At 46.3% G+C, this 28000-nt stretch overlaps 2 protein-coding genes across 2 annotated transcripts in view; one reads left to right on the plus strand and one right to left on the minus strand.

The window, feature by feature from the left end:
- The window catches only part of Tmod1 (tropomodulin 1), a 51180-nt gene extending 45775 nt beyond the window's left edge, over positions 1–5405 (plus strand). The window contains exon 9 of the mRNA XM_051161608.1: positions 4508–5405. Coding sequence (XP_051017565.1) covers positions 4508–4572 — 65 coding nt within the window. The 3' untranslated portion in view covers positions 4573–5405. The remainder of the gene's footprint in view (positions 1–4507) is intronic.
- A 1481-nt stretch (positions 5406–6886) lies between these two features.
- Positions 6887–27667, minus strand: Tstd2 (thiosulfate sulfurtransferase like domain containing 2). The gene is made up of 9 exons (XM_051161620.1): positions 27240–27667; positions 22270–22580; positions 19932–20052; positions 15533–15658; positions 14678–14783; positions 11597–11715; positions 11003–11161; positions 10299–10437; positions 6887–7145 (listed from the first exon to the last, which is right to left on the minus strand). Exons 1-9 carry the CDS (start codon positions 27489–27491, stop codon positions 6913–6915), a joined length of 1566 nt encoding a protein of 521 aa, XP_051017577.1. The 5' UTR covers positions 27492–27667; the 3' UTR covers positions 6887–6912.
- Between the last annotated feature and the right edge of the window lie 333 nt (positions 27668–28000).

Below are 28000 nucleotides of genomic sequence, written 5' to 3' on the forward strand. Positions count from 1 at the left end.
CCCTGAAGCATAGAGTCAGGTAATGACTGGAGGCTCTCAGGTGCCCATGGACGATCAAGTTGAGCGTGCCCATACAAAAGGCAGACGCTCACAGACGGCGCCATGGAACTCAGGCTAACACACACTTCCAATCATGTCCTTCAACTTCAGGACCCATCAGCTAGAGTGCTGGAGTCAGGGTGCTGGGGACCTGGGCTCCTGGGGACTCGGGCTCCTGCTCCTAAGCATAGCATAGCCTGAGGGCTGTTTGTTCATTGCTCACCTCACAGGCCTTTTTTATAGAGAAAAATGAGCCTCTGTCTTGGCTTATCCAAGGTACCATTATTTGAAACAAGATGAGATCAAACATAAATAATATGCAAAATTCTTACCATAGCACAGATGAGATAGTTCAACGGAACCATTGGATGAGGCCAGCTATCAGAGTATTGCAGGCCCAGCTGTGATCTGGGCATGGACCAGCACTTAAAAACCCCAAGACTTCCCCTAGGCATAGCTTAAGCATCACACCCACCATCTCACAGCTAACCTGGCTCATCTTCCCTGGAATCGCAGACAGATGACAGTCAGGGGTGCTGAGGGGTGTAGCAGAATCTTTCTGGATGAGACAGACAAGTTTTGAGACTCGGATTCCAGGCTACAGACCCGACTCCCATCACAAGGGTTCCTGAAGGCCACTGTGGGAGGTTCAAAGCTAGAGCTCACAGGATTGCAAGCTCAACATCCACTTTCCCACATGAGACGAATGCCTGGGGAGGTAGGGGACCATGTTTTGGGTCACAACCATTGTTAGTCACTTTTCTGAGAAACCTTGGTGTGACCAGGCTGCGCTGGGTGAGCTGGCATAATAGAAAGGGTAGTTCTTGGATGTAGGAAGCCGTGCCTCCTTTTAGGGGAAACAGACTCAAAGGCATGCTTAAAAATTCAAGAATGCCCGCAAGCTCTGTCCAAATAACACAAGGAAGTGATTTATGAGAACAGAAGCCAGTGGAACAAAGCGTCCAGGTGAGGAGTATCTTTGGCCAGCCTTGAAAGGGAGAGAGAGGCTGACAGAGAAGGTCAAGTGACCTAGGTGACCTTGCAGGAGCTCTAAGGAAGGACTGGGTACAAGCCTTAATAGGGGCCCTGGCCTACAGGGTGGTTGTACTTTTTAGTTTTAGTGTCAACTTGACACAAGCTAAAGTTGTCTGGCAAGAGGGAAGGTCAACCAAGGAATTACCTCTGTCAGACTGGCCTCCAGGCAAGCCTGTGGGGGCATTCTCTTTATTACTGATTAATGTGAGAGGGGCCACTGAAGGCCACACCACTCTGGGCAGGTGGTCCTGGGTTGTATAGGAAAGGAAGCTAAGCAAGCCAGGGGCAGCAAGCCAGGGGGAGTCAGTGTTCTCTGGTCTCTGCTTTACTTCCTGCCTCCAGGTTCTTAGCTTGAGGTCCTGCATTGGCTTCCTTCAGTGATGAACTGGGACGTGGGACATGAAGGCAGGTGGGAAGTAGGAACCATGGCAGTTTGTTGACCAGGGATGCCAAGATGAAATGATGACAGTTGCCTCAGGGAACCCCAGGGGCCTATGTGTAGCTGCCCCCTTGATGTTTCTCTCAGGAGGATCATCTCAGTGACACGGGCCACACTCAACAGTGCCAGGTACTGATATATGACTTCCAGTTTGAAAACCAAATGTGTACACATTTGCTGACTTTCATTATGAGAACAACTTTGGATTCTAACCATTGGCTTCTTCCTGCAAAAGAAAAATGCCTACCATCCTTCCAGCTTGGTGGCTCCCTCTTGCTGCCATGCTGTGGTAAAGCAGGCCCCTCCCATGTCCATGGCTAGGGTCGCTGCACTATGTAGGCCTGCAGGTGGGTTCTGCCTTGGGGGCCCTGAGCCACTGCCTGTATAAGGCCTATTGGTTGCATCTTTTGGTCTTTTCCACCTTTTCCACCTTGAGCTCAGATGACTCTTGTCTCCATGCTATTTATAGCCCAGGCCAGGCTCAGGGTGGCTCGCAGGTCCGCTGAGCCCGACACCAGCACACTAACCAATTCTGAGGCACGGCAGTTAAGTTAGGCAGCAGTGGAGGGAAATGTGCGAAGAGCAGCGTATTTACAAGCAGAACATCCTCCCTTCATCACGTTCTCAACGCCTTTCTAACCAGCACTTCAAACAGAGCAAACCTCAAAGCAGCTTTTAATTTTTAACAATAAACTAGCAGGTTATAATTGCATGTATTTATGAGGTGCGTGTTCTAATTCAAGATTAAAAAGCAGAACAATTATATCACGTTGGTAAGCAGATCGGCCTCAACTTTTTTCTGTGGTAAAATCTGTTGAGATGTACTTTCAATTTTCAAATGTTCAATACCTTGTTTGTAACTACTTACCATATTGTGTGAGGGTCTCATAGGAAACAAAAACCTCCCTGATTCTTCCTGGGGTTTTGGCCTTTGACCCCTCTCATGGCTCCTCTCTCCCCATTCAACTTCTGTACCCACTATTCTGCTGGGTGCTTCTGTTGCTGGATTTCCTCAGATTCCTGAGACATCAGAGGATGTTTTTCTGCATCCGACTGTTTGACCTGGCATGGTATCCTCACTGTGGCAGATGGCAGAGTTTGGTGTTCTTTAAGATCAGACAGTGTTGTGCATAGATCCCATATTTTCGATTCCTTACCTTGGCAGCTGTGAGTAGTGCTGTGACACTTCGGTGACACACTGACTTTGGATCTTTGGGGTAATAATAATAATGCCTAACTGTGGACCTACTGGATCCCACATTAGTTTCTCTTCTTAGCCTGGGCAGGGGTTACTTTGCCTACAGCTCTCCCTGTAGACATCTGGGTACCTCCGGGATGCTGCCCCAACTCCTGCTAGCCAGTCATCTCTGCCACATTCCCCTGCCGCTTCCTTGACTTCCAGCTCCTTCAGATGGGCACTTCCCAAAGCTGGTCCCTCCACTCACAGCTTAGATGCCTTGCCAGCGCCCATTGCCAGGCTCAGCCTCCATGTTCCTCAACAGACATGGTACACACTTTGAGGCACCAGGCTCTGTACTAAACACCCCTATATCACTAACTTATGCCATTCGACCAGCCACTGCCTGCTATTATTATCCCCACCTTTTAATAACAATGCAGTCTGTGGCAGGAAGTCACCCACTGGCAGAACCCAGGTTTGAACAGAAGCCTCTTTCCAAAGCCTTGTGTTCTACATCGAGAGAGAGAGAGAGAGAGAGAGAGAGAGGGAGGGAGGGAGGGAGGGAGGGAGGGAGGGAGGGAGGGAGGGAGGGAGGGAGGGGGGGAGGGAGAGGGAGGGAGGGAGGGAGGGGGGGAGGGAGGAAGGGAGGGGAGGAGAGGAGATCCTCATGACATCCCGACAAGCCATCTTCTTGTTAGGCTAAGCACTCATTCTGGAAGTCTGAGTGGCCTCAGAAGTGACCCACCAACAGGCTTATTTACAAACAGGCTTTCCTATTTTACCATTCTGTACCCCTTCTTCCTTTACAACTTAATTGACCTACTTCTTGCCCATCCTAGGAAGACTGGGCCACTTCACCCACATGCCTCTCATATCTCAGAGGTCTGCCAGGACATCCGTAATCCTCTGTCAAGGTTACTGTTTATCCACTTTTGGCCTGTGACATGCTGTACCTTCATCTTGGTTGAAGGATAGCATGGCACACAGCACCAGGCAAATACTGACTTACATAAGTGAGCAGAGCAAGCGCTGCACTAGACATGGTAGAAAGATCCATCTGGCCACAAGTAGTGGAGGGAGCTCAGGCAATGGATGGAGGTAGGTCCTGTTGCTTGGAGATCTCCTCCAGCTCTGCCAATAAGCAAGGGAGCCTGTGGCTGTTGCCATGGTGAGCAAGGGATATTTGTTAAAGAAAGTAACAAGTGCGTTGAGTTTGAGACCTGGCTCCTATTCCAAGCCACTTGCTAGAACTTTTATGGTGAGTGACTTCCCTTGGTCCAAGTGCTGGCATTAAAGGCATGCACCACCACCGCACGCCACAGCAGCAGGCCCTTTGACTGTAATCTCCCTCGAAGGCCTTCCCTGACCTTGTGTTCTTCTGAAGTGAATACACCTTGCTTGTTAGTCTTTATCTGCCAGTACACAAAAGGGGTCCCTTCGGCCCCAGCCATTCGCTGGGCTTGTATCTCCTGTCTGCAACCTCCTGGCTCATACTTCCCTCTCTATCCATGTCCTGAAGCGTGCGCGCGCACGTGTGTGTGTGTTGTGTGTGTGTCAGAGACACAGAGACAGACAGAGGAGAGAGAGAGAGAGAGACAGAGGGAGGGAAGGAGGGAGGGTGAATGGAAGGGAGGGAAGAGAGGACAGTCTGGTCAGCCACTTAGAAGAGATGTGAGGCTGTGTCCACCATACCACAGACCTCACTAGCAACCAGGGACAGACTTTACAGCCTTCTTGTTACTGTGTGTGAAAAGCAGATTCTGACCATGTGGACTGGTAGGGACAGCTGGCTCACATCTCTTATTCCTTTGCAGTGAGGAAGAGGAGGCTCGCAGACCTGACGGGGCCTATTATTCCCAAGTGCCGCAGCGGTGTCTAGGGTGCAAAGGGAAGCCACGCCTGTGAACTGGACATGTTCTGCTGATCATCTGTGTTCCCCAATGGAGACCATCAAACAAACACTGGCGTGGACTCTTGTGGTTCAGTTCTTTGTGCACTAAGGTTTAGGTTAACTAGTGACTGTAGTTGGACCTTTTATAAAGTATGGTTAATGTGAAGTTTTTTAGTCACAGAAGTTAAATCTGGTAATTATTTAAAAGTGAAGAAGCCCTTAAACTGGCCTATCTTGCTGCAGATAGCATGACCATGGCAGTTAACAGCCTGGGAGTCCCCTTGGTGACCACACTTTGTTGTTTAGGTGCATTTACAACATGGAATGCATCAACACAGAGCACTCGTCCCACTTAGTTTAGAAGAGCTATGAAACACTTTATTAGATTGGATTGTAGCAACTCAGTAAAAAGAACAGATAATCATGATTTTTCAATCTCACTTGAAACTTTAACCTCAAGATTAAAGTTGCCAAATTGATTCCAGGATCACCCCACCCCACCTACCCAAAAAAAAAAAATGAAAGACAAGCTACAGACTCTTCTAAGAGTCAGAGAGACACAGGATTCCTTCTGGCAGGTAAGAGAAAGGAGGAGGAAAAGGCAATGGTGAAATTTCAAGTCTCAAACCCAGCAGCCCAGGCTCAGCCATATTCCTGAGTGAACTCTGTGAACACCTGGGGTGAACTCACTGCAGTCAGAATCATTCTTTATTGAATGCCAACTCCATGATGGATGAGAACTTAACAGCCACATGAAAACACCTTCCTATACCACAGTGGACAAACAGCTTATGTGAGATCAACAGCACCGGGTGAATTTCTGGCACTGCTTATAGATACCAAGTGACTGCCTGGTCACTCATGAGATAAATCAGATTACACAGAGCTCTCTCTCACCTACAACTGAAGCCTCTGAAGGACAGCAGTGCACAACCTCCCAATGGTAAGGAATTAGGAGATCCTGGCCAAATGACACAAGTGATTACACAGAAACCTAACCTTGGAGTCCCACAGGATCCTGTTTTTAACACCATGGGAGCCAGTAAGATGTTAAAACACACTCTTCTTGTGCCTTTTAGTAGACCACAGTGCCAGGTAAACCAGTGTTTTGTTTGTTGCTTTGGGGAGTTATTTTCCTTAGGGATCCAGCAATAATACAGTAATGACAAGGCTCAAAAACTGCTGAGCATAGCCCGGGGGCTTCTGACTTAAGGGAAAGTCCTGCACGTGGAACTGTAACACTGTGGACACTACAGGGCAACTAGAAGTGGCATCAGGGCCTCACCACTATGGAGTGTCCACTGAGGCCACACACCGGCCCAGGAGTGGCACCAAGCTGCAGGGACAGCCAGCCCCACTCAGCTTCTCCTTGAAACACAATTGCAGCTGCATTCTGCACCACTGGAAACTGCAAAGTAATATTAAAGCCATCGGTCTATGTGTGGCTCTGTGTGCTTCCTAAGAATCTTGTGATAGGGATTTGTGTCCGAAGGCCAAAAGGCTGGATGGCTACCATGACGAATGACCTCACTAAGAAAAGTGCCTTGTGTTCCAGGTGCTGACAGGAAGCCTGCAACTCATCTGGACCCCTAAGAACACTTAGAAGCAGAGAGAGGGAATGCTGGGTAATGCAGGGCTGCTAGGGGGACAAAGAAATGAAGTCAGTGACGATAGGGCCACCTCCTTATGCACAGCTTTGCAGGAAGGGCTGTTAGTGGGCTAGGAGCGGCATGTTCTGTGAAGGGACAGAGTGTAAACACTGTAGACGCTTTAGGCCACTTGGTCTCTACCAACTCGCAGTGTCATGATCACACATAAAGGACAGCTTAAGCTGATTCAGTAAATTCTTCAAAGCAGAGGGTGGTCAGGGCCCAGATTACACATCGCCTCAGGCAGTTAGAGAGGAGGCTGAGGCAGGGGAAGATGGCCGCTACCCTTGTGAAGAGTCCACACCCAGGGCCCAACTATCCTATTTTTGTTGCCAGGATAAAAGGGTTTGTGGACAAAGAAAGACAAGACTATTACTCTGCTGCGCAGCAGAGAAGACAAGGTTCAGCCCCAAGTTCCATCCCTCACCATCTTCAGGATCTCACATGGGTCACTCTTCTCCAGGCTCCAGCACCTTCTGAATCAAAATGGGTAAATTAGGTAGCTGACACTGGACTCCCTGTCCCCTTTGCCTGTGGCCACTTGCTGTGGTGGTAGTGACCAACATGGATGCTCCCAATTTGTATCTGTACATGGCCACTTACGCCTCTACTGTGACGCTCAGGGGATGCAGAAGATGCCACTTGGCCTCCCTAGCCCCTGCTCCAGGCTCCCAGGGCATCATGCACGCTGCTCCTGTGGGATGCGTGGCCTCTGGGCTGTACACTCACACTCTTCTTTAAAACTGCCCTGGGTGGGGCCTGAAGCCTGCTCGCCCCCTTTGTCTTGACACATGACACAGCAGGCTGTGAATCCTTGTCCATGGCAGGCAGAACACGTCAGAACAAGCTGGCGGCATTGCGGAGTAGAACAGAGTTTATACTGGTCCCACGGGGCTCCACAGTATGAACATTCTAGGGAAGAAAAGGACTTATTAAGTCTCTCTCCTCTCCCTTGTCTCTACACAGACAGACAGACAGACTCTCTCTCTCTCTCTCTCTCACACACACACACACACACACACACACACACACACACACACACACACACACACACACACACGAGGCATGTACTTTTCCAATTCCTTAAACAACCCTTAGTTCACTAGAATCTAATATATTCTTCTGGTCCAAGGGAACATTTCCAAGTCAGGCATGGTGGCACCAACTATAACCTTAACACTTGGGAGAGGCTAAGACAGGAAGATTGCAAGTTCAAGGCCAGCCTTGGCTACATGCTGAGACAGTGAGACCCTGTCTTAAAAATAGAAACAATAAGATTAAAAGAAAATACTGTTCCTGTCTTCTAAGAAAGAAACATGCCCTTTACTGCAGGGAGTGGACTATGGAGAGGCTGCTTCTGGGAACTATGTTCTGACTGACCTTCACTGAGCCACTGTCTTCTTTCCATGCAGAATACTGGTATATCTCTTTCTCCTGAGTGCTTCTGGAACCAGCTCATTACCCATTGTTACATGGTCCCTCTCCGAGACAATCTCCCTTCCCAGGAGGATGACATACCTGAATACAGGCAATCCCACATTACATCCAATTTATATAATGTACAACTTCCCATGCCAGGCCACCACCAGAAGCCACTGCCAGGACACCTGACCAGCCTGCATTTCCTAGCCAACTTCCAATCACCTTGGAAAACACCAGAATCCCTTGCTTGGCTATGCTATGCTACCTCTGAGCCTCACCTCACGATCACATGCAGGCACTCATGCCCTGCAATTATTTGCACTATAAAAATCCTAATTTGTTTTCTACTTATAATTTATATTATACCTTGCTACAAAATAGATCTGAAGTTTTAAATAAGACAAATACTAGACCATCTTGATAAAAAGAAAGGCAGGCAGGAAAGGTGACTCAGTGGAGAAAGGCAATTGCTGCCAAGAATGGTGACCTGAGTTTGATGGAAGCAGAGAAACAACTTCTGTACGTTAGCCTATCACCTCCACATGTATGTTGTAGAATGTACATGAACACATACGTAGATAAGTAATTTTTTTTAAAACAAAGATCAGAAAAGATGAGCAGATCTTCCTAAGAGGTCTGTATTCATAAGGTTCTAAAAACTGTAGCTGCCATTATGGTTGTCTACCTAGGACTTTTTATTCAGCTACTACTGAACTATAGTATCCAGGGTACTTCATCTTCTGGGTTCTGTCTCTCCTTTTCCTGTCTATCCAGCAAGACCCTTCAGTGAGGCAGGCAAACTATCAGCTGGCTGCACCAGCCACCCGCATGGCCCTGCCCCAGCTCTTCAGTCTCTGACCGCATTTGTCATGTCACCAATCACCAGGACTGATTCGGCTGATCTGGCTGTCTAAGCAGGTGTCCCTTTCCACCCTCATGGCTCCATGTGTGTCCCTCCTGAAACTGCAGCTCGACTGATGAGGATGACTTTCCCCATATAAAAGAGGACCAGTTTTGGTTCAGAGTATACTAGCAGCTGCTGGTAATCCAGCAAGGTGGCTGCTTTGGCAAGGGATCACATGTGAGGACCTTCTAGGTCTATGTGCTGTGTGTGGTATGCAGGCGCACTCTGGATTACAGTGTGATCTGCCTGTAATGTAGACATGCCCTTACCACACATCCTTTAGCCCAAACAATGAAAGTGAGATGAGTTTATAGAAGGAAGCAGCAATGTTTGAAAGTGACATGTTTCAAAGCAGACAAAGTGATGAATCAGAGAAAGACCTGACAGAATGAGTCAGAGACAGGACACACCCAACTCTCACAAGAACAGCACAGGAAAGAGAGCCTACTTAGGAGCTGTGCAGGGAGAGCTGTAGTAGTGGAGGATGAGGAGATGTGTGGCAGTTTTACAGGGAAATTTTTCAGAGACAGGTTGTAGAGAGAATGAGAAGGAACTAGATTAGAACACATGGTCAGAGTTAGTTTGAGGCCAAGGAGAACAATTCAGTACGAATTCTAGAGACGCCAGATTGAGTCAGTCAGCTTGGAGAGGAGCTTGGGCCAGAACAGCTCAGTTGAACCAGCTAGGAAGTGTTCAGAGGTGCTAGAAAGGATGAGTTTACTCAGCAGAAAAGCTGAAACATTCTAGGCCTAGGTCAGAGGCTGGAAGCTGAAGCTTTCAAGATTTGAGTTTGCAGAAGATTAGACTGTACGGAGGCTCGGAGCTTCCAGCCTAGGCCAAGGGATAGCTAGAACAAAAAGAGAAATCCTCTAGGCTCAGCCCAAGCCATGTATGTGTACAGCTTGGGTCAGCTCTCATCTGAGGAAATAAAAACATTTACAAGCAGCTGCTGTGCTTTCCTGTTTAGACCTCAGGTGCACATGTGCTCACCTCTGCTGACTCTTGCCATGGATATTTGCTGCCTGACAATAACTATAGACTTGTCTATGGAAACAATTTTAAATGAATAAAACCAAAAGCACAGTGTTCCAAAGGGAACCAATTATATAGACATACAAAATAGCAAAATATCTTTTAAAGTGTTTGCTATAGCAGGAGATAGGTCATATGCTAACACATTAAATACAAGAGTTAGGGGGAGGGGCAACCATGCCCTGTGTGAGACTGGGATGAGCATGATGGCATCTGAGCTACCTATAGAATAGCAGTGGATATGGCAGAACTGGGAATTCTACTAGAGATAGAGGTCTAGAACATCTGGCACAACTGGTCCACTGACTGTCTGCATTCATGATTGATGGAGAAGTTTCATTTTTGTTATGTTACTGAAAATGAAGATTTACCTATTTTCTCACTCAAATTCTCAGAACACCTGAATTCTATATACTAACTCTAGACTAAGGCCCCGATTTAGCCCGTCTTTCCACCTCTAGGTAGGAAGGCCGGTGGGGTTATGACCATTTTAAAGGACTTGTCCACCAGTATATGGCATGGCCAGCACCACCTGACACCTGCTTCATTCCTGCATTTCCAACTGCTGAGAAACAAAATGGTAGCACAGCAACCTTCACTTCTCCACGCCTTGCTCAGGTGTCCTGACAGTTCCCTGGACAGGGGATCTAGAATGGTCGATGATTCTGATGTGCAATAATGTGGACTCTGGACCTGGGCTGACCTACCTGATACCACAGAACTGTTGTAGGCCAGGGCAAACCGCTCATCAAAAACAAACAGCTTCCCTTTGTAAAAACCATCAGGAAACTCTTCCAGGTACTTGTGGATGCCTCCCTTGAGCTGAAACACTTCCTTACACACTCCCTGGGGGTGGGAAAAATCAACATGTAGAAAGAAACAGAGATTGAGATGTAGTCCCATGGTGATGAGCCAAAGTGGAGCGTCCACCGCCTGTGCCCATCAGCCAGCGGCTCCCAAAGGCCCCTGCAGGGTGTGGAAAATGCTGACCAAAGGGTCAAGGAACCACCTGCCAGCCCTTGCCTGCTGCAGGCTGGGTGATGACAGTGAGCAGGCTTCACCCTCTAAGGCCCTGAGAAGCCTAACTATTTTTGCTACCCCCTAAATATAGGAAGGCATGTGCCGGGACATGTAAGCTACCGAGTCTGCTCTCCTCAAGATCAAGCACAAGGATTAGGAAAGGGGGCTGCTCAGCTAAGCTTGCTCCTTTGTGCTTGATGAGTCTTCAAGATTGCTAAGTGCTGGAGACTTAAGAAGCTCAGGCTTTAGGCTTACAAACCCCATGGTGGAGCTGTACCAGGGAAAAAGAAATCCCTCAGCAGGCTAGGGGTGAGCAGGGGTGAGGGGGCGGGAGTGAGGGCTGGTGGTGGTGGAGCGGTCTTCACTGTGTGCTGGGCCTGCGGTGGCTCACCTTGGCTCTGAGGTAGGCAGAAGCCCGCTCGCAGCGGATGCCCCCAGTGCAGTACATCAGCACCCTCTTCTGCCTGAAGAGGTCAAGGTTTCTGTCAACGTAGCTAGGGAAGTAACTGAATTTCCTGATGTCTGGTGCTAAGCAGCCCTGGAATCGTCCCTACAACATAGGGACAGAAGGAAAGGAATAGAAAATGTACCTGTTGGGAGCCCAGCCTTTTCTGGATAACAACCCCCACCTTGGCAAAGAGATTGCTACCTGAGGTTCACATCCCATTCTCACCCTTAGACCTCAAGAGCTGGGGATGTGGGCTCCCTTTCTTAGAATCCTTCAGTGGTGTGGTCGAGGTTATGGTGGCAGCTTTCACAGGCCAAGGGTAGGTTCATGGAAAGCAAAATCCTTTTATGTGCTAACGTGTCTTTAGCTTTTGTTTTCCTAAGCTTTCCCAACAGACCTGAGTTCAGGACTTAGGTTTTGCCTGTGCTGCTGGTACCAGAAGGAAACTGATGTGGTTAAAGGCTCACACGGGAAATGCACTGTGCTGTGTAAGGCCCGCCCACCATTCCATGCCGCTCAGTTCTTGCTCTTACTTACTATTTTGCTTTCATAGAAGTTTCTGCAGTCCAGTAGGATGGTGTCACCTTGTTCCTGACTTGCCTGTGATAAAAGCTTTTCTATTTCTTTATGGAATTCACCAGGGGATAAATGAGTTCCTAAAACAAAGCCAGACCATTACATTAAGACAAAATGCAAAGTGGAAATGTCATCACCGCTGTGCTAGCCTGACTGACATGCTGGCTCGCTCCCTGCCATCAAGCCCTCTTCTCACAATTACAGCAGACAGGAATGACAGCACCGATGACCAGGGTAAGGTATCTCCGCATCCCAGGCATTGCTGTCTTCTTACTCTATCTGAGACCAGAGTCCTAGCAGTTCAGAAAGCAGCGATTTTTCTTAAAGCAGATACTTGAGGATTTACTTGGAGTACGAGTCCAAGGTGTGCCATATGGTCCACATGAGTCAGGAAATGGACAGTGCCCTACTGTCAGTGTGCACAAAGGAGCTTCAGGGTGTCCAGGGTTCACCACAGCCTCCAGAGCATCAAGTAAGAAAGTTGAGCACAAACTGAAAGATAAGACCCAAGTAGTCTGAGCATACGCGTGCTTGCTACACGAGTAAAAGAAGATGCATCTAAATCTGTGGGCATGGAGGAGAGAAAAGGGTAGGCAGGGCAACAATGCAAGCAAACATGAAAAAAAAGGTCAGAGAAAAAAATCTATCTGACTGGAAAGAAAACAGATGGAGATGAGCAGTCGAGTGCAGGAGGGCTGAGAGAAAGGGCTCTAGCCTGAAGGGCCTTTGCTCTTGACTTTCAGACATCTTACTGTGAAGAACTTGGAGGGAGCCTGGCACTATGGGGTAATTACACATCAGGGTGGGGCCTCTCTGGTGACACAGTTATCCACCAATCATGACAGAGCTTTACGACACCACAGGAGCTCACTGTGCTGGGCATGAACCCTAAATACCACTCAACAGTTCTCCAAACATGGAGAGAAAAGGGATCCCTGAGCACAGTCTAGGTTCCCAACTCTGATGTTATTCAGGCCAGTGTCACATAATGACATGGGTCCCAAAACAGTGGCGCTCAGAACTATGACGAGAAGCATGGGTGCTCTCTTTGCCTTCTCCCTGCAGGGACCTCAGGGAGCCAAGCGTGTTCTTTGCGCTGTGTTACTGCTGCACTCTTCTTGCAGGCCGTCCTCCCCACAGCTCCCAAGCAGTGTCCTGACACACCAAGGATGGCTGCTGTCATACGGCCTCCTGCTAAATGGGGACACCAAGCAGACACAGGCCTGCCTGGCTCCTATCTCTTCATGCATGAGCGTATTTCTAAGTTGCTTGTATCTTACCCCTTTCCCTCCAGCTTAACTCCTGGCCTTGTTTTTGATATCTACCAATGAAAAATGAATGCCTTGGAGGCAGACATCGTCTCATTCCTTGAGAGAAGACTGTATGACCTAGGAAGCTGCCATGTGAGTGGAGGCAAAGAAAGGGACCGAACCTGACGTGATCAAGGCTCTGGCCCAGAGCTGCCTAGCACAGATGTTGCTAGTCACCTGCGACTGACAACTGTCTGAATGTGAGTGAGCAGAGGACTACTGGAGTGTAACTAGCACTGTGCCAAGACTAAGGAACTCTATAGACAAATGATTGAGTGCCTTCAAAACTACTCGGCATAGCCAGCAAGGATGGCTCAGCAGGAAAAGCAATATGGCCCCCAAGCCTCATGATCCGAGCTTGGTCCCCAGAACCCCATGTTGGAGGGAGAGCTGGGCCTCACGAGTTATCCTGACTTCCACATGCTCGCTGCAGTTCACAAGCCCTGTCCCCCAAGACTTATGAATAAGTGAGGAAGTGTACATTTTGAAACCTCACCTGTAGTTGAGAGGTGAAACTCCAAGAGCTATAGTCACCTGAGGATCGCCCTCCAGATTCTGAGAAACTCTACAAGCAAATCACTGAAGTCCTTGAAAGCCAGTTTGCAGTAGAGGAGGGTGCTGACTGTACAAGCGCAGACACTTTTTTTTTTCCTTGTTAAAGGGATCTTATTTAAATCTAGTTTTTTATTTGTGTGGAGGTCAGAGACAAGCTCAGGTATCAATGCTCACCCTGCATCTTGCTTGCAAGGGACTCCTGTTTGCTCGTTGGCCTGTGAGCCTCTGCAGCCTCCTGTCTCTGCTGCCTGTCTCACAGCAGAGCACTGGGACTGCAGGTGTTCACTACCATGTCCAGTTTTACATGGGCTCTGTGGAATGGAACTCAGGTGCCACACTTGAGTGACAGGTGCTTTACCCATCTTCCCAGACCCTCTTATTTAATCTTAATGGAAACTTAAGAAATCATTACACAACTTGGAATTCACTGACAAGATACTTATTAAGTAATCATTGCTAAATTGTGTAGACATGGTGACAGTTGAATGTAGCTGCCATGAATGTGGAGTTGCCGAGGCTATGTAGCAAGCATGTGGAAGCTCACTCTGTTAGTCTCTGTACACTAGTTAATGTTTGCAAATTTTCATGGGAAAAAGTAAAATAAAACCAGGACGCCCCACCAAACAAATGTCTCTCAGTTATCTATAGTAACCACAGAGCAGCAGGGATTCAATGTTCTAGAACACTGCTTTGGTTTTGAAAGCTATTTGCTTGCTGCGGCAGAAGCCCATGATAGTTCATGATCCTGCTGATGAACTATTTGCAAGTAATAACCACACTGCTTTCAAAATGCTCTCTCTAGAAAGAGAAAACAACTTCTTCCCACACCATCACTAAGAAAAATATGCTAGCTGCCATGGTGGGGCACACCTGTAACCCCAGCACTCGGGAGGCAGAGCAGGTAGATCTCTGTGAATCCGAGGCCAGTCTGATCTACAAAGCGAGTCCAGAACAGCCAAGGCTACACAGAGAAACCCTGTCTCAAAATTGCTATGGGTCTAAAGGTGAGCTTTTAGTTACTACAAGCACCACGGAAGCCAGGCTACGTGCTGGATGGTTGAAGAGTTAGCATCCCTATGGCTATTTTAAAGAGAAGACGCAGTCTAGTTCTGTCTTATTTGTCTATTATGCTTTATCTTTATGTTAAAAAAGCACAATCCTTTAAACATAAACATACCGTGGTTCTTGTAGGAGACCTGACGGGGACTGATCCCCATAGGCACGATCTCTTCAAACACACCGACTCGTAGTTCCGGGAAGCAGTGCGCCCCTCCTTTGCTGCTCTAGCCAAGGAGAAACAAGACAGAGTTTACTTGTCCCACTGCCATGTTAAGACAAGTGCTCTGTTTTATAGTGTGACAGCTAAACTTTTAAACCTCAAATTAGAGGGACAAAAGGTACTTTCAATGGAGATAAAGTTATGGTCTAGAATGTTCCAGATAACTCAACATGCTATTAATGTTTGCTGTGCCTCCTCCATATGCAGGAACACTGTGTTTGCATGGCTATGTGCATGTAACTTGGCACCACTGAGAGATTCACATACGATTACATGCCAGCTTTTGTTCGGGAGCAGTGACTGCCAGCGTTTCACTGTGGCCGGCATGAGAATTGCCGGGTGTTCCCACCAGCTTACCACTTACTGGGACAAAGCATGTAGTACTCAGACACAGCACTTCAGCTGAAATAACCACAGCTTTATTCTCGGGTGGTGTCAACTTTAATTTCAAGCTTATTAAACCATATTCTACCACAGAGATCTGGGAAACAGCCTCACCAGTTAAAACATCCAGTTTTTAGATACAAGCTTGTTTAAGTGAAATGTCCTTATAGCAAGAGAGACTAGGGTCTAGGAACGGTACTGACATGCAAGTGACACGGTCACTTTGGAAACAGTGACAACAAGTACGTTTGTTTTAACGGCCCTGGCTTGGAACTCAAAGGGAACGGGATTTGTCTGGCTCTGCATGCGCTTTTCAATGTCCCACAGAAGCAGACTGCTCAAGCTTTTGTTCATTTTCCATTCTCTTACCTTAAAATCGTCCTCACACAGGAAATCCTTAAACAATGGGCAAGAAAGCATGCCTTCCATGTAGAGTCTGGTGGCCACTTTGCTTCCTCCGACAGTCCCATTGATTCCTTCTGTAGCAATCCGTATCTGAGACATAAGACAAGGAGGAGAGGAGTGCCGTCTTAGCTTGGTGTCCTTCCAAGATAAACTAAAGGTCCCTTTCCTGTCAATGAACATAACAGGAAAAGCAGAGGCCCTGCTGTGGCCACCGTAGTATTACAAGACAGAGCACGTATGTCCCTCAGAAGCAGCATGGGCCACTGTCCAGCTGAGGAATTCTGTCCATCTGTGCCAAACAAGCTCTGGAAAGCCCGTTTGCTCCAGAGCTCCAGCGGCCCTGTAGTCAAAGGGGATCCTGAGATGAGTCTACACCTAGGCTATAGATAGAAGCTTCCAGAGGCTCAGGGAAGAAAATGAGCTCCACTTCCTCACAGGCAGCCCAAGAAGCTTACATAGCTACAACAATGCCAATGGTGGATTAAAAATAAAAATAAAAAAGCCCACTGAAGAGACTTTACCCGAGTCCTGAAAAGGGAATTTACCTGACAGTGGGAATGCGCATGTTACTTCTTCATGGAGGCTGAGAGAAAGCCACCATCCCAAACCATGGGCTGGAACTCAAACTGTACTTTGCTCACTGAAGTACCCCATGTCTGCATTAATGCCTGCCACTTGGTCACTCATGTGTAAGTGAATATGTACCCACATCTGAGGCTCTCTGGTTCCTCTAATCCGAAACTGTTTTTGAAATGCTGTACTAGGGGTGGACCATGAGAGCCTGGGCTAGGCTTGCACAGTTGGGTGTCCTGATGAGAGTAAAATCCTATAGGTGAGCTTTAAGATGGAGCAGCTTTATAAGGAGCCACCCCAAGAGCAAGGTGCTAGAAAATGCCAGCTGAGGAAGTACACAGCTTCCCAAGAGAAGTGATTCAATTCAAGGGCCTGAATTGTTACCACACATGAATGCAGAAAAATTTGAAAGCTGTATGTGGCTGTTCATTTTCAGTGTCCAGAGAGGATATTAAGTTGTTTCATTTTATCCAACTCTTTAGGGCATAACTAAACAACAGGATTCATCCTACAAGCCAAGCCAACTGACTAGTAGCAGCTACCCAGAGATTAAGTATCCCAGCTACCAGTGACTTCTTGAGAAAGAGGGCTGCAGCATGTGGAGATGGGGGTATCAACAGGACTGGGGCTGCAGTGGTGGTGCATGCCTTTAATCCTAGCACTTGGAAGGCAGAGGCAGGCCAAGGCAGAGGCAGAGTTGAAGGTCAGACTGGTCTACTGAGTGAGTTCCAGGACAGCCAGGGCTATACAGAGAAACCCTGTCCTGTAAAACCAATTAAGTTAAATAGAGGCTGCAGCCCAGGAGGGCCTGCTCTGGGTGTGAGACGGGAAGCGGTGAGCACAGGGCACCTGTTCTATAGGCCACCGCACCTATCACCCAAAGGAGACTATGGAAAGAATAGCTTGGGAGCAGCACAGTCAGGAAATCCATCTGACTGGCTAGATGGTGAATGTGCATTTTCATGTGACTATAGTCAGGCAAGTTCTTTACTGTTTCATTTTGATCTCAGAAGCCAAATACATGCCATGCACATCTACGTCCTACAGAGGCGTCTCCAAACTCACCAGACTAGCAATATCTAGGTTCTCAACAAACCCTCCAAAGATGCGCTTTGGAGAAAAGGCCTTGTGAGTAGGAAACTGGGACAAGCAATAGCATTGTGGAGCACCTGCTGAGAAACAGAGCTCTTAACTGTTAAGCCATCTCTACAGCTCACTCTCAAATTTCTTTAGGTCATATGATGTACAGGAAGGAGCATTCGGGTTCCCCCTTTCCTTGCCTAAGAACCAATAATGTCAAATCTCAGCACTCAAGTATCTCACTAAACTCGCCATCTTTGAAACCTGGAAATTTGGATCTGAGCACCAGGAAGATGCTGCCACCTGGTGGACAGAATTGCTCACTGCTAGCGTGCCACAGGCGGGGCCAAAAGAAAATGCCTCCTTGACCAACCTTTTTTCTCTCTGTATGTAGCCTAGCCTGCTCTTGGAATTGCAGCAATCCTTCTGCCTCAGCCTCCTAAGTGCTGAGATTACAAGTGAGTACCATCACATCTAGCTTTAAACCAAGATTAGATTGATTTCATAATTATGCACATTTTGTGTAAACATCTTTCACAGTGAGAAAGCTCACTGAATGAATAGAAATGGTGATATATATTCAGAGCATACTTACTGTTTTCAAAACTATGAGCTAAGAATTAGAGATATAGTTGTCGAAAAGGGCCCCCCACCCTCACACCCAGGCACAGACTAAAGGAGATCAAGGTGCTAAGAGTTAAAAACAAACAAGTCCTATGAAAGTATCACAGGTGCCCCTGGAGGATACACTGAGGAAAATGAATTTTCATGGGAGGTCAAGAGAAATCTCTGAGTCATTAAATTGAGCACTGAAGCTTCAGTAAAGTTAGACCAGAGAATCAGAGTGGGTGTGGGAGTGAGCACTGAAGAGAATCTGCCTAGAAAAATGGGCGCACAAAACAAGCCTTAGTGGGTTCAAGAAACTGAAGCTGGAGCACGCAGCATGCGGAAGGCCAAGGGCTCTGGTCTTGCAGCAGCCCAGGCTGTGTTGAGGGGGTGAGCTTCACCCACCTGCTGCTGGTCCTGTCCTAATGAGGTCATGGCTGCTGCATGACTAAATGCTGGGGACTGGAGACTTGTCTGGAGGTTACCACATGGACAACAGGGCAGAGTGGCAGCTTGGTCTAGGGTAGTGGCATCGGAAAAGAGAAGCAAACGGAGTCAAGGAATACTGCAGGGAAAAGTGTGGTGATGAGCTGAACAGGGTAAGTGATACAGCCCTTGTCAAACAACATGGGCGTGCAAAGTGGCACTGGCCAATGGGTTTAGTAACTGGAACATTGGGGAACTTAACCATGGAGTTCTCAAAAGGTCCCTACTTTACTTCCTTTTGGTTTACATTTTGAATATTGTTTAATATGCATCCATATGAATGGAGAATAAACCACAAAGGGAGGTTTGTGAAAATAAATGCCATCCTCTCATGCAGAGATGACTGTTACCATCTGGGAATATGCTTCCTCAATCTTTACAAGCTACTCGTGACACCCGAGGAACATGCAGCCTTTCTTTCCTTTATTCAACAGTTTCCGACCCTTAAGAGTGTCTGCTGTTGGATCGATGTTTTTGTGCACCGTGCAAAGATTATCCTTGTGTTATTCAAATGCTGATTTCTATGCGGGTGCAGATCTGATTATAGGCTGGACTATGGCACTGTCATTTTTATGAAGCACCTCCTGCCTTGGTATGTCGTAAACACTGTTCTCCATCTCCTTCATAGAGAGTTGAACAGCCAATAGCTGGGCAGGAGAGGAGGTAGACCTTCTGGGCCCACACAGGGGGTCCCAGGTGGGGACAGAGGGAGGAGAGCTGCCATTCGAACACAGATGAAGAAGCAGGTACAAGAGCGAGATGGCAGGTAACAGGCCACATGGCAGGAAGTGGGACAGGCAGGCATTTGAATAGCTGAGTATCTCCCCAGCTATAGCACCTGAAGCTTTGAATAAATCTAACAGATCTCCATGTCATTATTGAGAGCAAGGGCGGGCACAGAAGCCTTTTACAGCCTGCTGTGTGTATTCTGAATGCTGGACACTCAGAATACATAAATTAGGACAAGGGTCCTGCCTGATGAGGCGCCTGTATACTATGAAGGAGGCTCTACTCTCAGATCCTAACAGTCTTCAAGCATCAGCAAAGGCAGAGCGTGGTGAGGACACATCACATTGTACTTCTGAGGAAACAGCACTGGAGTAGAGCTCTGAGAGCGCATGAGGCATGCCAAGGACGGAACAGCCTCAGAGAAGGGAAGGGGGACAGATGTCAGTACCTGGGCTGGTCAAAATCCTGATTCTGTGAAAACCCAGGTGCAACTTGGAATCAACCTACATGCAGATTCTACACGGAGTCTCTGAGTTCAGACCATTCCCTATCTTCATCAGCACAATGCCCCTGCTTCAGCACACAGATGTATCAGAACCCAGCCATATCTGCCCCTTTATGTACCATGAATGAATGCTTTCAGTCTACAACAGCAGTGAGTAATCTTTCTTTCTTTCTTTCTACAAAGTCTGAAATATTTACTATTTGAGCCTTTAGGTGTAGGTTGCCTGGCTCCTGGTCTACAACACAGCAACAGCTGTTTAGCATTTTACTAGAATGCCAAGCAGGACTTCCTTCCAAGAACCTTCACGTCTATAGAGAGCACAGCTCCTGAAGTCCAAGGTTAAGGACAAGGGGCTGTGCATGGCGTGTATGGAGCAGGGCTTACCTTGCCTGTAAGGTGCAGGTGATGGCACAGAGCTGTCTGCCAGGCACAGATCCAGTGAGGGTCCTCCAAGTCACAGTAGCAGTAATACAGGAGCACCTCCCCTTCCTTGTCACCCTGGCCACTATAAAAAGGGAAGTCAGAGGGCAAGAGCACCTAAGCCACAAGGAGGTCACAGCCCCAGCCTATCTAGGTAGAACTGGAAGAACACAAAGGTGGAACTAGTCTCACCTTTGCTGTCACCACTCTCCTAACAGAGGAGCACTTTTCTTTCATAGTTTCTTTACACAGGACAGTATCTGAGCCAGACTCCCTACATTACAAAAAGCAAATTTACTGTACTGTCCTCACTTACCACGCACGCCCAAGAGACTGATGATATTAACCCCACTTTACAGGCAAGCTGGAAATTTGAGCCTACTGTGGCTTATCCTCAATTACAAGGCAGTATCTGGTTTGATTGGCCCGCCATGAAACCATTTTACTTCCTTTTTTCATATAATTCACTTACCTATGAGACATGTTACTATCGTCTACACAAGACAAACCTTTCTATGTCAGCATGCTCACAGAGTGGCAGCGCTAAACCACTGAGATGTCAGTACTTTAGGAGACCAGAGAAGAGTGTAATATAGTTTGACACTAGACTTAAAAAATTAAAAGCAAAGAAAAAGTTGGATTCTGAAAGTTCAGTATATGGAATATTGTATTCCCCAATAATCTTTTTAAAAAAGCATTTTATGCATTTGCTATTTTTATGTGTATAGATGTTTTGCCTGTATGTATGTCTGTGTACTACATGCATGCAGGGCCCATGGAGGCCAGAAGAGAGTATCAGGTCCCCTGGAATTATAAGGCAGGCCTGTATGTATGTCTGTGTACTACATGCATGCAGGGCCCATGGAGGCCAGAAGAGAGTATCAGGTCCCCTGGAATTATAAGGCAGTTGTGAGCCACCGTGTGGGTGCTGGGAATCGAACCTGCATCCTTTGGAAAAGCAGCCACTGAGCCATCTCTCCAAGCCCTTTCCAATAATTCTGATGAATAACTTGTTTGTCCGGATGCACATTTCTGAATTCATCAGTACCTGGACCAAACAAGTCTGATTCTTATCCACTCCACTTATTTAGACATTTTAAATCAAAGTATAATTTACAAATGAAATTCAAGGGTATGCTCCCATTCAAATCCTCAGAAGGAAGCTTCCTGTCGTTACAAATGGGCTTTCCCCTCCAGTCACACAACCACAAAGCACACACTCTGCTGCGGGGCTTCTGGTCTCTCAGCACAGAGATTTGACAAGCCATTCACACACACCTGTGTTACCAGCTGTCCACGGCTCTTACTGCAAATATTCCATTGCTTGTTTGTTTTGTTTCTCTGCGTAGCCCTGACTGTCCTGGAACTCCCTCCACAGACCAGGCTGGCCTCGATCTCAGACATCCAACTGCCTCTGCCTTCCCAGTGTTGGGATTAAAGGTGTGCACCATCCTGACAAGCAGTGCACAGTGTTCTCACATGACTACATACACTCTTTTGTTTTCCTGCTATGGCTGTTTACAGTTGTTTCCAGTTTGTCTTTTTGAATTATTGTCATTTTTTAATCTGTGTGTGTGTGTGTTGTATGTTTGTACATATGTATGCATGTATGTAAGTATATGGTATGCTTGGGTGTCCCAGTGTATATGTGGGAGTCAAAGGACAATCTTGTGTGTTAGCCCTCACCTTCCACCTTGTTTGAGCAAGGTCTCTTGCTCTTCACTGCCATGTACTCAACAGTTGCTGGGAGCGTGTGGGGAGCACTGTCCCTGCCTCCCAGTTGCTGTGGGAGCACTAGGACTACCCCTAAGCACGACCATGCCTGGCTTTATGTGGGTCCTGGGGATTCAAACTCAGGTCCTCACATTTACATGGCGAGCACTTCTCCCAATAAACCATTCCTCCAGACCCTATAATTTAAAATATAACTAGTTTATTTTTTAGTTAGCATACAAAATAATGGGTTGTTCCCAATATTTTGTCATTATAAATAAAACTGCCACAAACATTTGTGTTTAGGCTTTTGTGGGCATATGTTTATTTCTGTTGGTTATATATACCCAGGAGTGGATCACTGGGAAGATGTCTGAATTTTAAAAGACTCTATCAACCCCTTTTCTAGAGTGGTGGGATCATTTCTACTCTCACCAGCAATGACTGGGTGTTTCAGTTGTTTCACCATGTCAGCTGTACTTGCCAGGGTTACTATTTCTCATTTTGCCCATTTTAGTGGGTTAACTAGTACTTCATCGTGACTGGAAAATATTTTAAAAGCAAACCAAAATACAGAAGGAAACCTTACCTCAGCTCATTAGGGCTAAAGTGGCTTATATCAGGGAGCCAAGCAGATACTTCATGACTAGGAGTGAGATGGTCTTTTGGAGGGCTCTCTTTGTCTGTGGAAGCACGGCTCTGTGAAGCACTCAATGCTGCGGTTAGCTGCTTTAGAACAGAAGCAGTCTGCTGGTAAACATCTTCAGCATGCTGTGTTGCCACATGTCTGTGGATGCTGGTCTGGTCTGCAAATAGTTGCTGACAGCATCGCCACTGGTTTCCCTTAAATTCATAAGAAGGTACTGGAACTTCTTTGGTTTTGACAAAAAGGGCAAAGGCCTGAAATTAACATTTCAAATTATCACCATTGTTTAACACCTTAGGTTTAGGGGTAACACAATTCCTAAAGTGATTACAGTAATTAGCTTTCACTCTACTCTTCTATATCATTATATTGTTTATGGGGGTGGGGATTCTAGCTTAGCACCCTGCCGGTCTATAAAGAATTCCAAGAGCAACAGCACCGGGCAGTGTATTGCTTCTAGCGACCCTCACTAACACTGGTGGGGTACGGTAAGGCTTCATACCCAGGCCTTCCAAATGTGAGCCGTCAGCATCTACGTTCTTCTGCACATGCCACAGACATGGACAGAGACACCTTACTGCTTCCACCTTCCTGTGCTTGTACACACTATTCCCTGAGGTGGATGCTACTTTCTCTATCACAGTAGTGCTCAACCTTCCCAATGCTGGGACACCCCAAAGGGGTCGCGACCCAGAGATTGAGAACTGCTGCTCTATTGAATCACTTTTAAACACTCATAAGGCATTGCACAGGCCTCCCTGACATCAGTCTGTGGCACTCCTAACTAAATGCTGTTTTTATACTTTCTAGATATAAAATCTTTTATTTTCACTTTTCCACTTAGTTGTAAATATTGGCTCTGCTATTTACCTTTGAAAACAAATGTGAGGAAGTTATGTATCCTGTATATGCCAAACTTCTACTTGGAAAAAGCAAATCAAAGAATTACATAAATGCTAAACAGCATACTTAGAATTATGTCCTCATCTAATAGAGGAGTCATAATGCACTCCCCAGTGTTTCCCATCGGCTTCCGGCCTCATTGCAAGCCATTTCTTTTACAATCTTAGTTCAAATGAACCTGTCTACTCACTGTTCCTATGCTCAGCTTAGTGTCTGTAACACTCTTTTGTAAGTCACCAAAATCTTATCTTACTGAAAAGATGCCCGCCCTTTAAAGCAAACATTTATAATGCAATTACAGCCCAAATCTGGTACAACCCTTCAGGAAACTGACATGCCTGTTCTAACGTAACAACCTCCTACTTTGCAACCACCAAAATCCATTTTCCTTTCTTCCTGGGTCACTGTATTTCCTAGCCTTTGCAATTAGGGCTGTACAACTGTTTTCCAATGAAAATGACGTTCCAATTCTACTTCCGGTCCATAAAAGCCTCCCATGTGTATTCCTCTATGCTCTCTTCCTCTTTAGCTTTACTGGAGTGGGAACTCTGGAAATGTGCTGAGTCCTGCAGAAGTGACATCAGCCTGGGACCTTGCAGCTTGTGTGTTAATGAAGATACCTCATCTCCCATGCCCCAAGTCCAAACTCCTAATGTCCTCTATCTGCTGCAGGTGTGAGACTATTTGTTACTGTAGCCTTGGCCACCACAATTAACACGTTAGGAATTTCTACAACACTAATGAGGAAGAACACAGAGCAAAGGCAATGACACACATGTAACTATATAAACAAAGGCAATCCCAGCAAAGGCAAATGGTTCTCTGTGATGTCAAGGCCAGCCTGGTCTATAGAGTGAGTTCCAGGCCAGCTAGAGCTGCACAGTGAGACTCTGCCTCAAAAAACAAAAAAACAAGCAAACAAACAAACAAAAAACCCAGAGCATTTTCAAGTCTTTTCTTCCACAGCCTATATCCAATCTATCAACTCTATGTCCAAACACACCCAGAATCTAACCACTTCTCATCACCTCCATTTCTACCACTACACTGATCCAAGCCATCGCCATTAATCCTTGGATTATTATAATAGCTTTTTAGACTCCCTCTTTCCATACTTATCATTTGTTTTCCACTCAGCCAAAATGCTTCTTTTAAATCGAGATCAAGTTGGGCATGAACACATTGATCTGAGTTCAAGGCTAGCCTGGTCCACAGAGTGAGTTACACGATAGCCAGAGCTACACAGAGAAACCCTGTCTCAAAACAACAACCACCACCACCAGTAAATCAAAGCTAGATTAGCTATGGAATATCTATCTCTTCCTGTTCTCTAAGAAGACCCCACTCTAGTTCCTTCTGCTGCTCCTGCTCCAGCCTGTTTCAGCTGCTTGGCTATGGCTCACACACGGCACACAGGCCTCCTTACACAACAGCCTTTGCACCGCATGCTCCTCCCTCCAGCAGCCATGTGCTTTGTCCTTCTTTACATCTTCAAATGTTACCTAGTGACAAGGACTTTTTCTGAACAACCTACTTAAGTTAGAAAACAAGCTGAAATCTCTTTAAAGTTCTCTAACTTTTGCCTATAACACTTACATCATTCAATATATCACAGTCATTTATAATTGCATTACTTCAGTAATACGTTTCTATGACATAATTACTACCTATATATAAAGTCTTCACATAACAAATAGCAAAACATACTATCAAAGGAGTATATATTCTCTTTCTGGGACACTACTGACTAACAAAGATATCAAGAACTTCAAAAATATTCAAATGTTTTAACCCATTTTTAGGAACTATTCTGAAAGAAGGATTTGAATTTCAGGTAAGTATTAGTAAAAGGCTGCCAAAGGGCAGTGGTAAACCATGGAGCACTACTTACCATGAGCAATTAAGTACTTTTCAAGCTTCATATGAAGCTTTTCATGAAAAACTGTTTCTGACACCGTGAGTGAAAGCGCTGGCTAGACCCAGCTGATGCAGTGTAGCCTTAGCGACGCCTTAGCTACACTGGGAAGGACCGGAAGACATGCCTCAGTGTCCTGCTGTCCCCAGGAAACTGACTGCAGTGCTTTTGGGACTTCTCTTTGCATCTCCTCCCTTCCCAGCAACTGGGCAAAGTGGCAAGTACAGCTGAGTATCACATTGTTTTCATTAAAATTATTTATGACCATTGTTAAAAAATCAACACAAAATTCTCGTGACTAATTACCAGCCGCAGCACACCGAGGCTGCGCTCAGTGCCTGCAGCATGGGCCTATGCTGCTTTCTTCACCTATCCACTCAGGGTACGTGTCTAGAAGGAAAATTGTAGACCAAAAAGTATGAAGTTGGAAACTACACTTGTGACTCCCAGAAAAAGTGTGAAGAGCCTAAGTCTTATCGCTATTTAATTTTTTTATTGTCAGTATTTTTAAAAAATGGACCCTCCCAAAAAGCAATGTAAATGCTACTTTATTTGCATATTTTTTCTTAGTACCAAAGATGAATCTGTTCCTACTTTTTCTGATTTGTCCGTTTATATGCATTGTCAGTTTTCTCTTTTTAAAATTTTAAACTCTATGCTAATGGGGAAGGGCACACACCATGGTGCACACTTGGAAGTTAAGGAACAACTCTGGAGTGGCTCCTCCCCACCCATGCGCTGTGAGGCTGTGTTAGACGGAAGCACATTGCTGATGGGCCCTCCTTGTGCATGGCTGATCTACAGCACGCAGGGTGGGGCACAAGGAGTTTAAAATGACATGCTGGGCCTTTTTAGTGCTTCTTATAGCTGGTCCTTCGTAAGAGGCAAGAGGAAAAGAATACAGCACTATTACTTCCTTCCCAACCACAGACGAATTAAATGTGAAAAAGGAAACTTTACAGTGAGGAAACCTAGCAGACAATTCCCACCAATTATCCATCAGTGTGAGGAGAATCAACACTGCGGAGTGCCTGAAAGAATGTGGCAAAATGAACATAGCATTTCTTCCAGGATAGTATTTCTAAAGAAAGCAAACTAACTCAGAATCTCATGTAAGGAAATACAAGTCAAAATCAAACCGAGGGTCCATCTTAAAAACAAAAAACCTTATTTGTAATTTTCAAAAATGTTATGGTTATGAGAGCAAAAATTTAGTGTTCTAGTTCACAGAGCAAGGCAGACACAGTTGGCACATGCCTGTAGCCCCAGTACACAGACCACTAGGAAGTGGGTGCTATAACCAGCTGCTTCTCTGTAACCAGGTGAGTCTCCTGCTCTCAAGACAGTGGTGAGTATGAACAGAACCTCTGGGTAAGGCCAGCATGTGAGTCGCTTATAAAATTCTTCTAACTTTTCTCTAAGTTTGAAATTATTGTAAAATAATACTGGTACAGGACTTTTGTAACCTCTGAATTTCATTTTCAAGGAAATCTGTATGAGGTTGATAGGAGGTGGCAGCTGGGAGGTTAAACATTTATTCTTCACTGACATGGAGCCAAAAAGAGGCTCTCCAGAGGTCCACAGGCTGAAGGGCGGAAAGCCAGGTCCCAGCTATATCTCCTCAGCAGCCATTTTCCTGCCCATGAGCCTCAGAGTTTTCAGCCAATGGTTTCAACAACAAAGAAGATACATGGCATCACTACCAACCCTCTGTAGCCCAATCACAGAGCTCTTAGGAACCCTGCCGCATCCTGCGGTGCTCTGTCCTGTCTTCAAAGCACTGAGCTGGCTGAACTCTTCCCCCCAGCAGCAGGTTCAGTACCAGCCTCAGCAGATGTCTGCTGCCCCATTCCCTGTCCTTCTCCCTCCACTACAGCTCCGACTTCCGGAAACTCTTTCTACAGCGGAGGAAATAAGTCCGACCTTCCTGTCTAGGACCTAGCAACCTCACATACTTCCCCACAACTGTTCCAAGACTACATGACACGAGGCTAGACTCACTGTGAGGAGGAAGGCAGGCTCAAGAATCTACTTCTATATGTGCTCCGTTAACTTTACATACAATGAGCACGAAGACGCGGCAGCAGTTTTTTACCTTTTTCTTTGCAAAGGAGTATTTCTTCTTTGTTCTGCCATCTAACTCCACTTTGAGGCTGTTGCTGGGGTGAATAAGATTCGATTCTTTTAAATCCAGATCAGAAAACTTTAAAACATAGGTCTCCAGGCCATCTTCATCCGGTGCATTAGAAGACGGCATCTGGTTTGCTGGGTGGGGCAGGCTCCTCTCAGTCAAGCGTCTTCTGAGACAGAAGCAGGAGAGAGAATGCAATGCTAATGAACGAAACATGAAGCCAGTGACTCGTGCAGATGGCTACTAGCCTCCCAGCCCAGGCTATCCGTTCATTCGCCCACGCACTCCATAGTATTTATGTGACAACTATGCTCAGCCAAGCACTCTCCTACACACAAATCAATACGAAAAAGGCTGGCCCGTCAGGAGTTTACAATCTAGTGGGGAGGGTGTGCCAGTGACTTGATTTTTTTTTTAAAGTCAGGTTTAAAAGAATTTTTTAAAAGATTTATTTATTTATTATTATGTATTCAGTGCTCTGTCTGCATGTACAGCTACCTGCTTGCCAGAAGAGGGCATCAGATCACATTACAGATGGTTATGAACCACCATGTGGTTGCTGGGAATTGAACTCAGGACCTTTGGAAGAGCAGGCGGCACTTTTAACCACTGAGCCATCTCTCCAGCCCCAGGTTTTATTTTTTTTAATATTCCAAAGAAAAATAAGCCGAGTAAGGGGGAGTTGAAAGGGCTCTTTATACATAAAGGGGTAAGAAAAGTCTTTC

Source organism: Acomys russatus, chromosome 2 (genome assembly GCF_903995435.1).
Source record: "Acomys russatus chromosome 2, mAcoRus1.1, whole genome shotgun sequence".
Classification (NCBI taxonomy): Eukaryota; Metazoa; Chordata; class Mammalia; order Rodentia; family Muridae; genus Acomys; species Acomys russatus.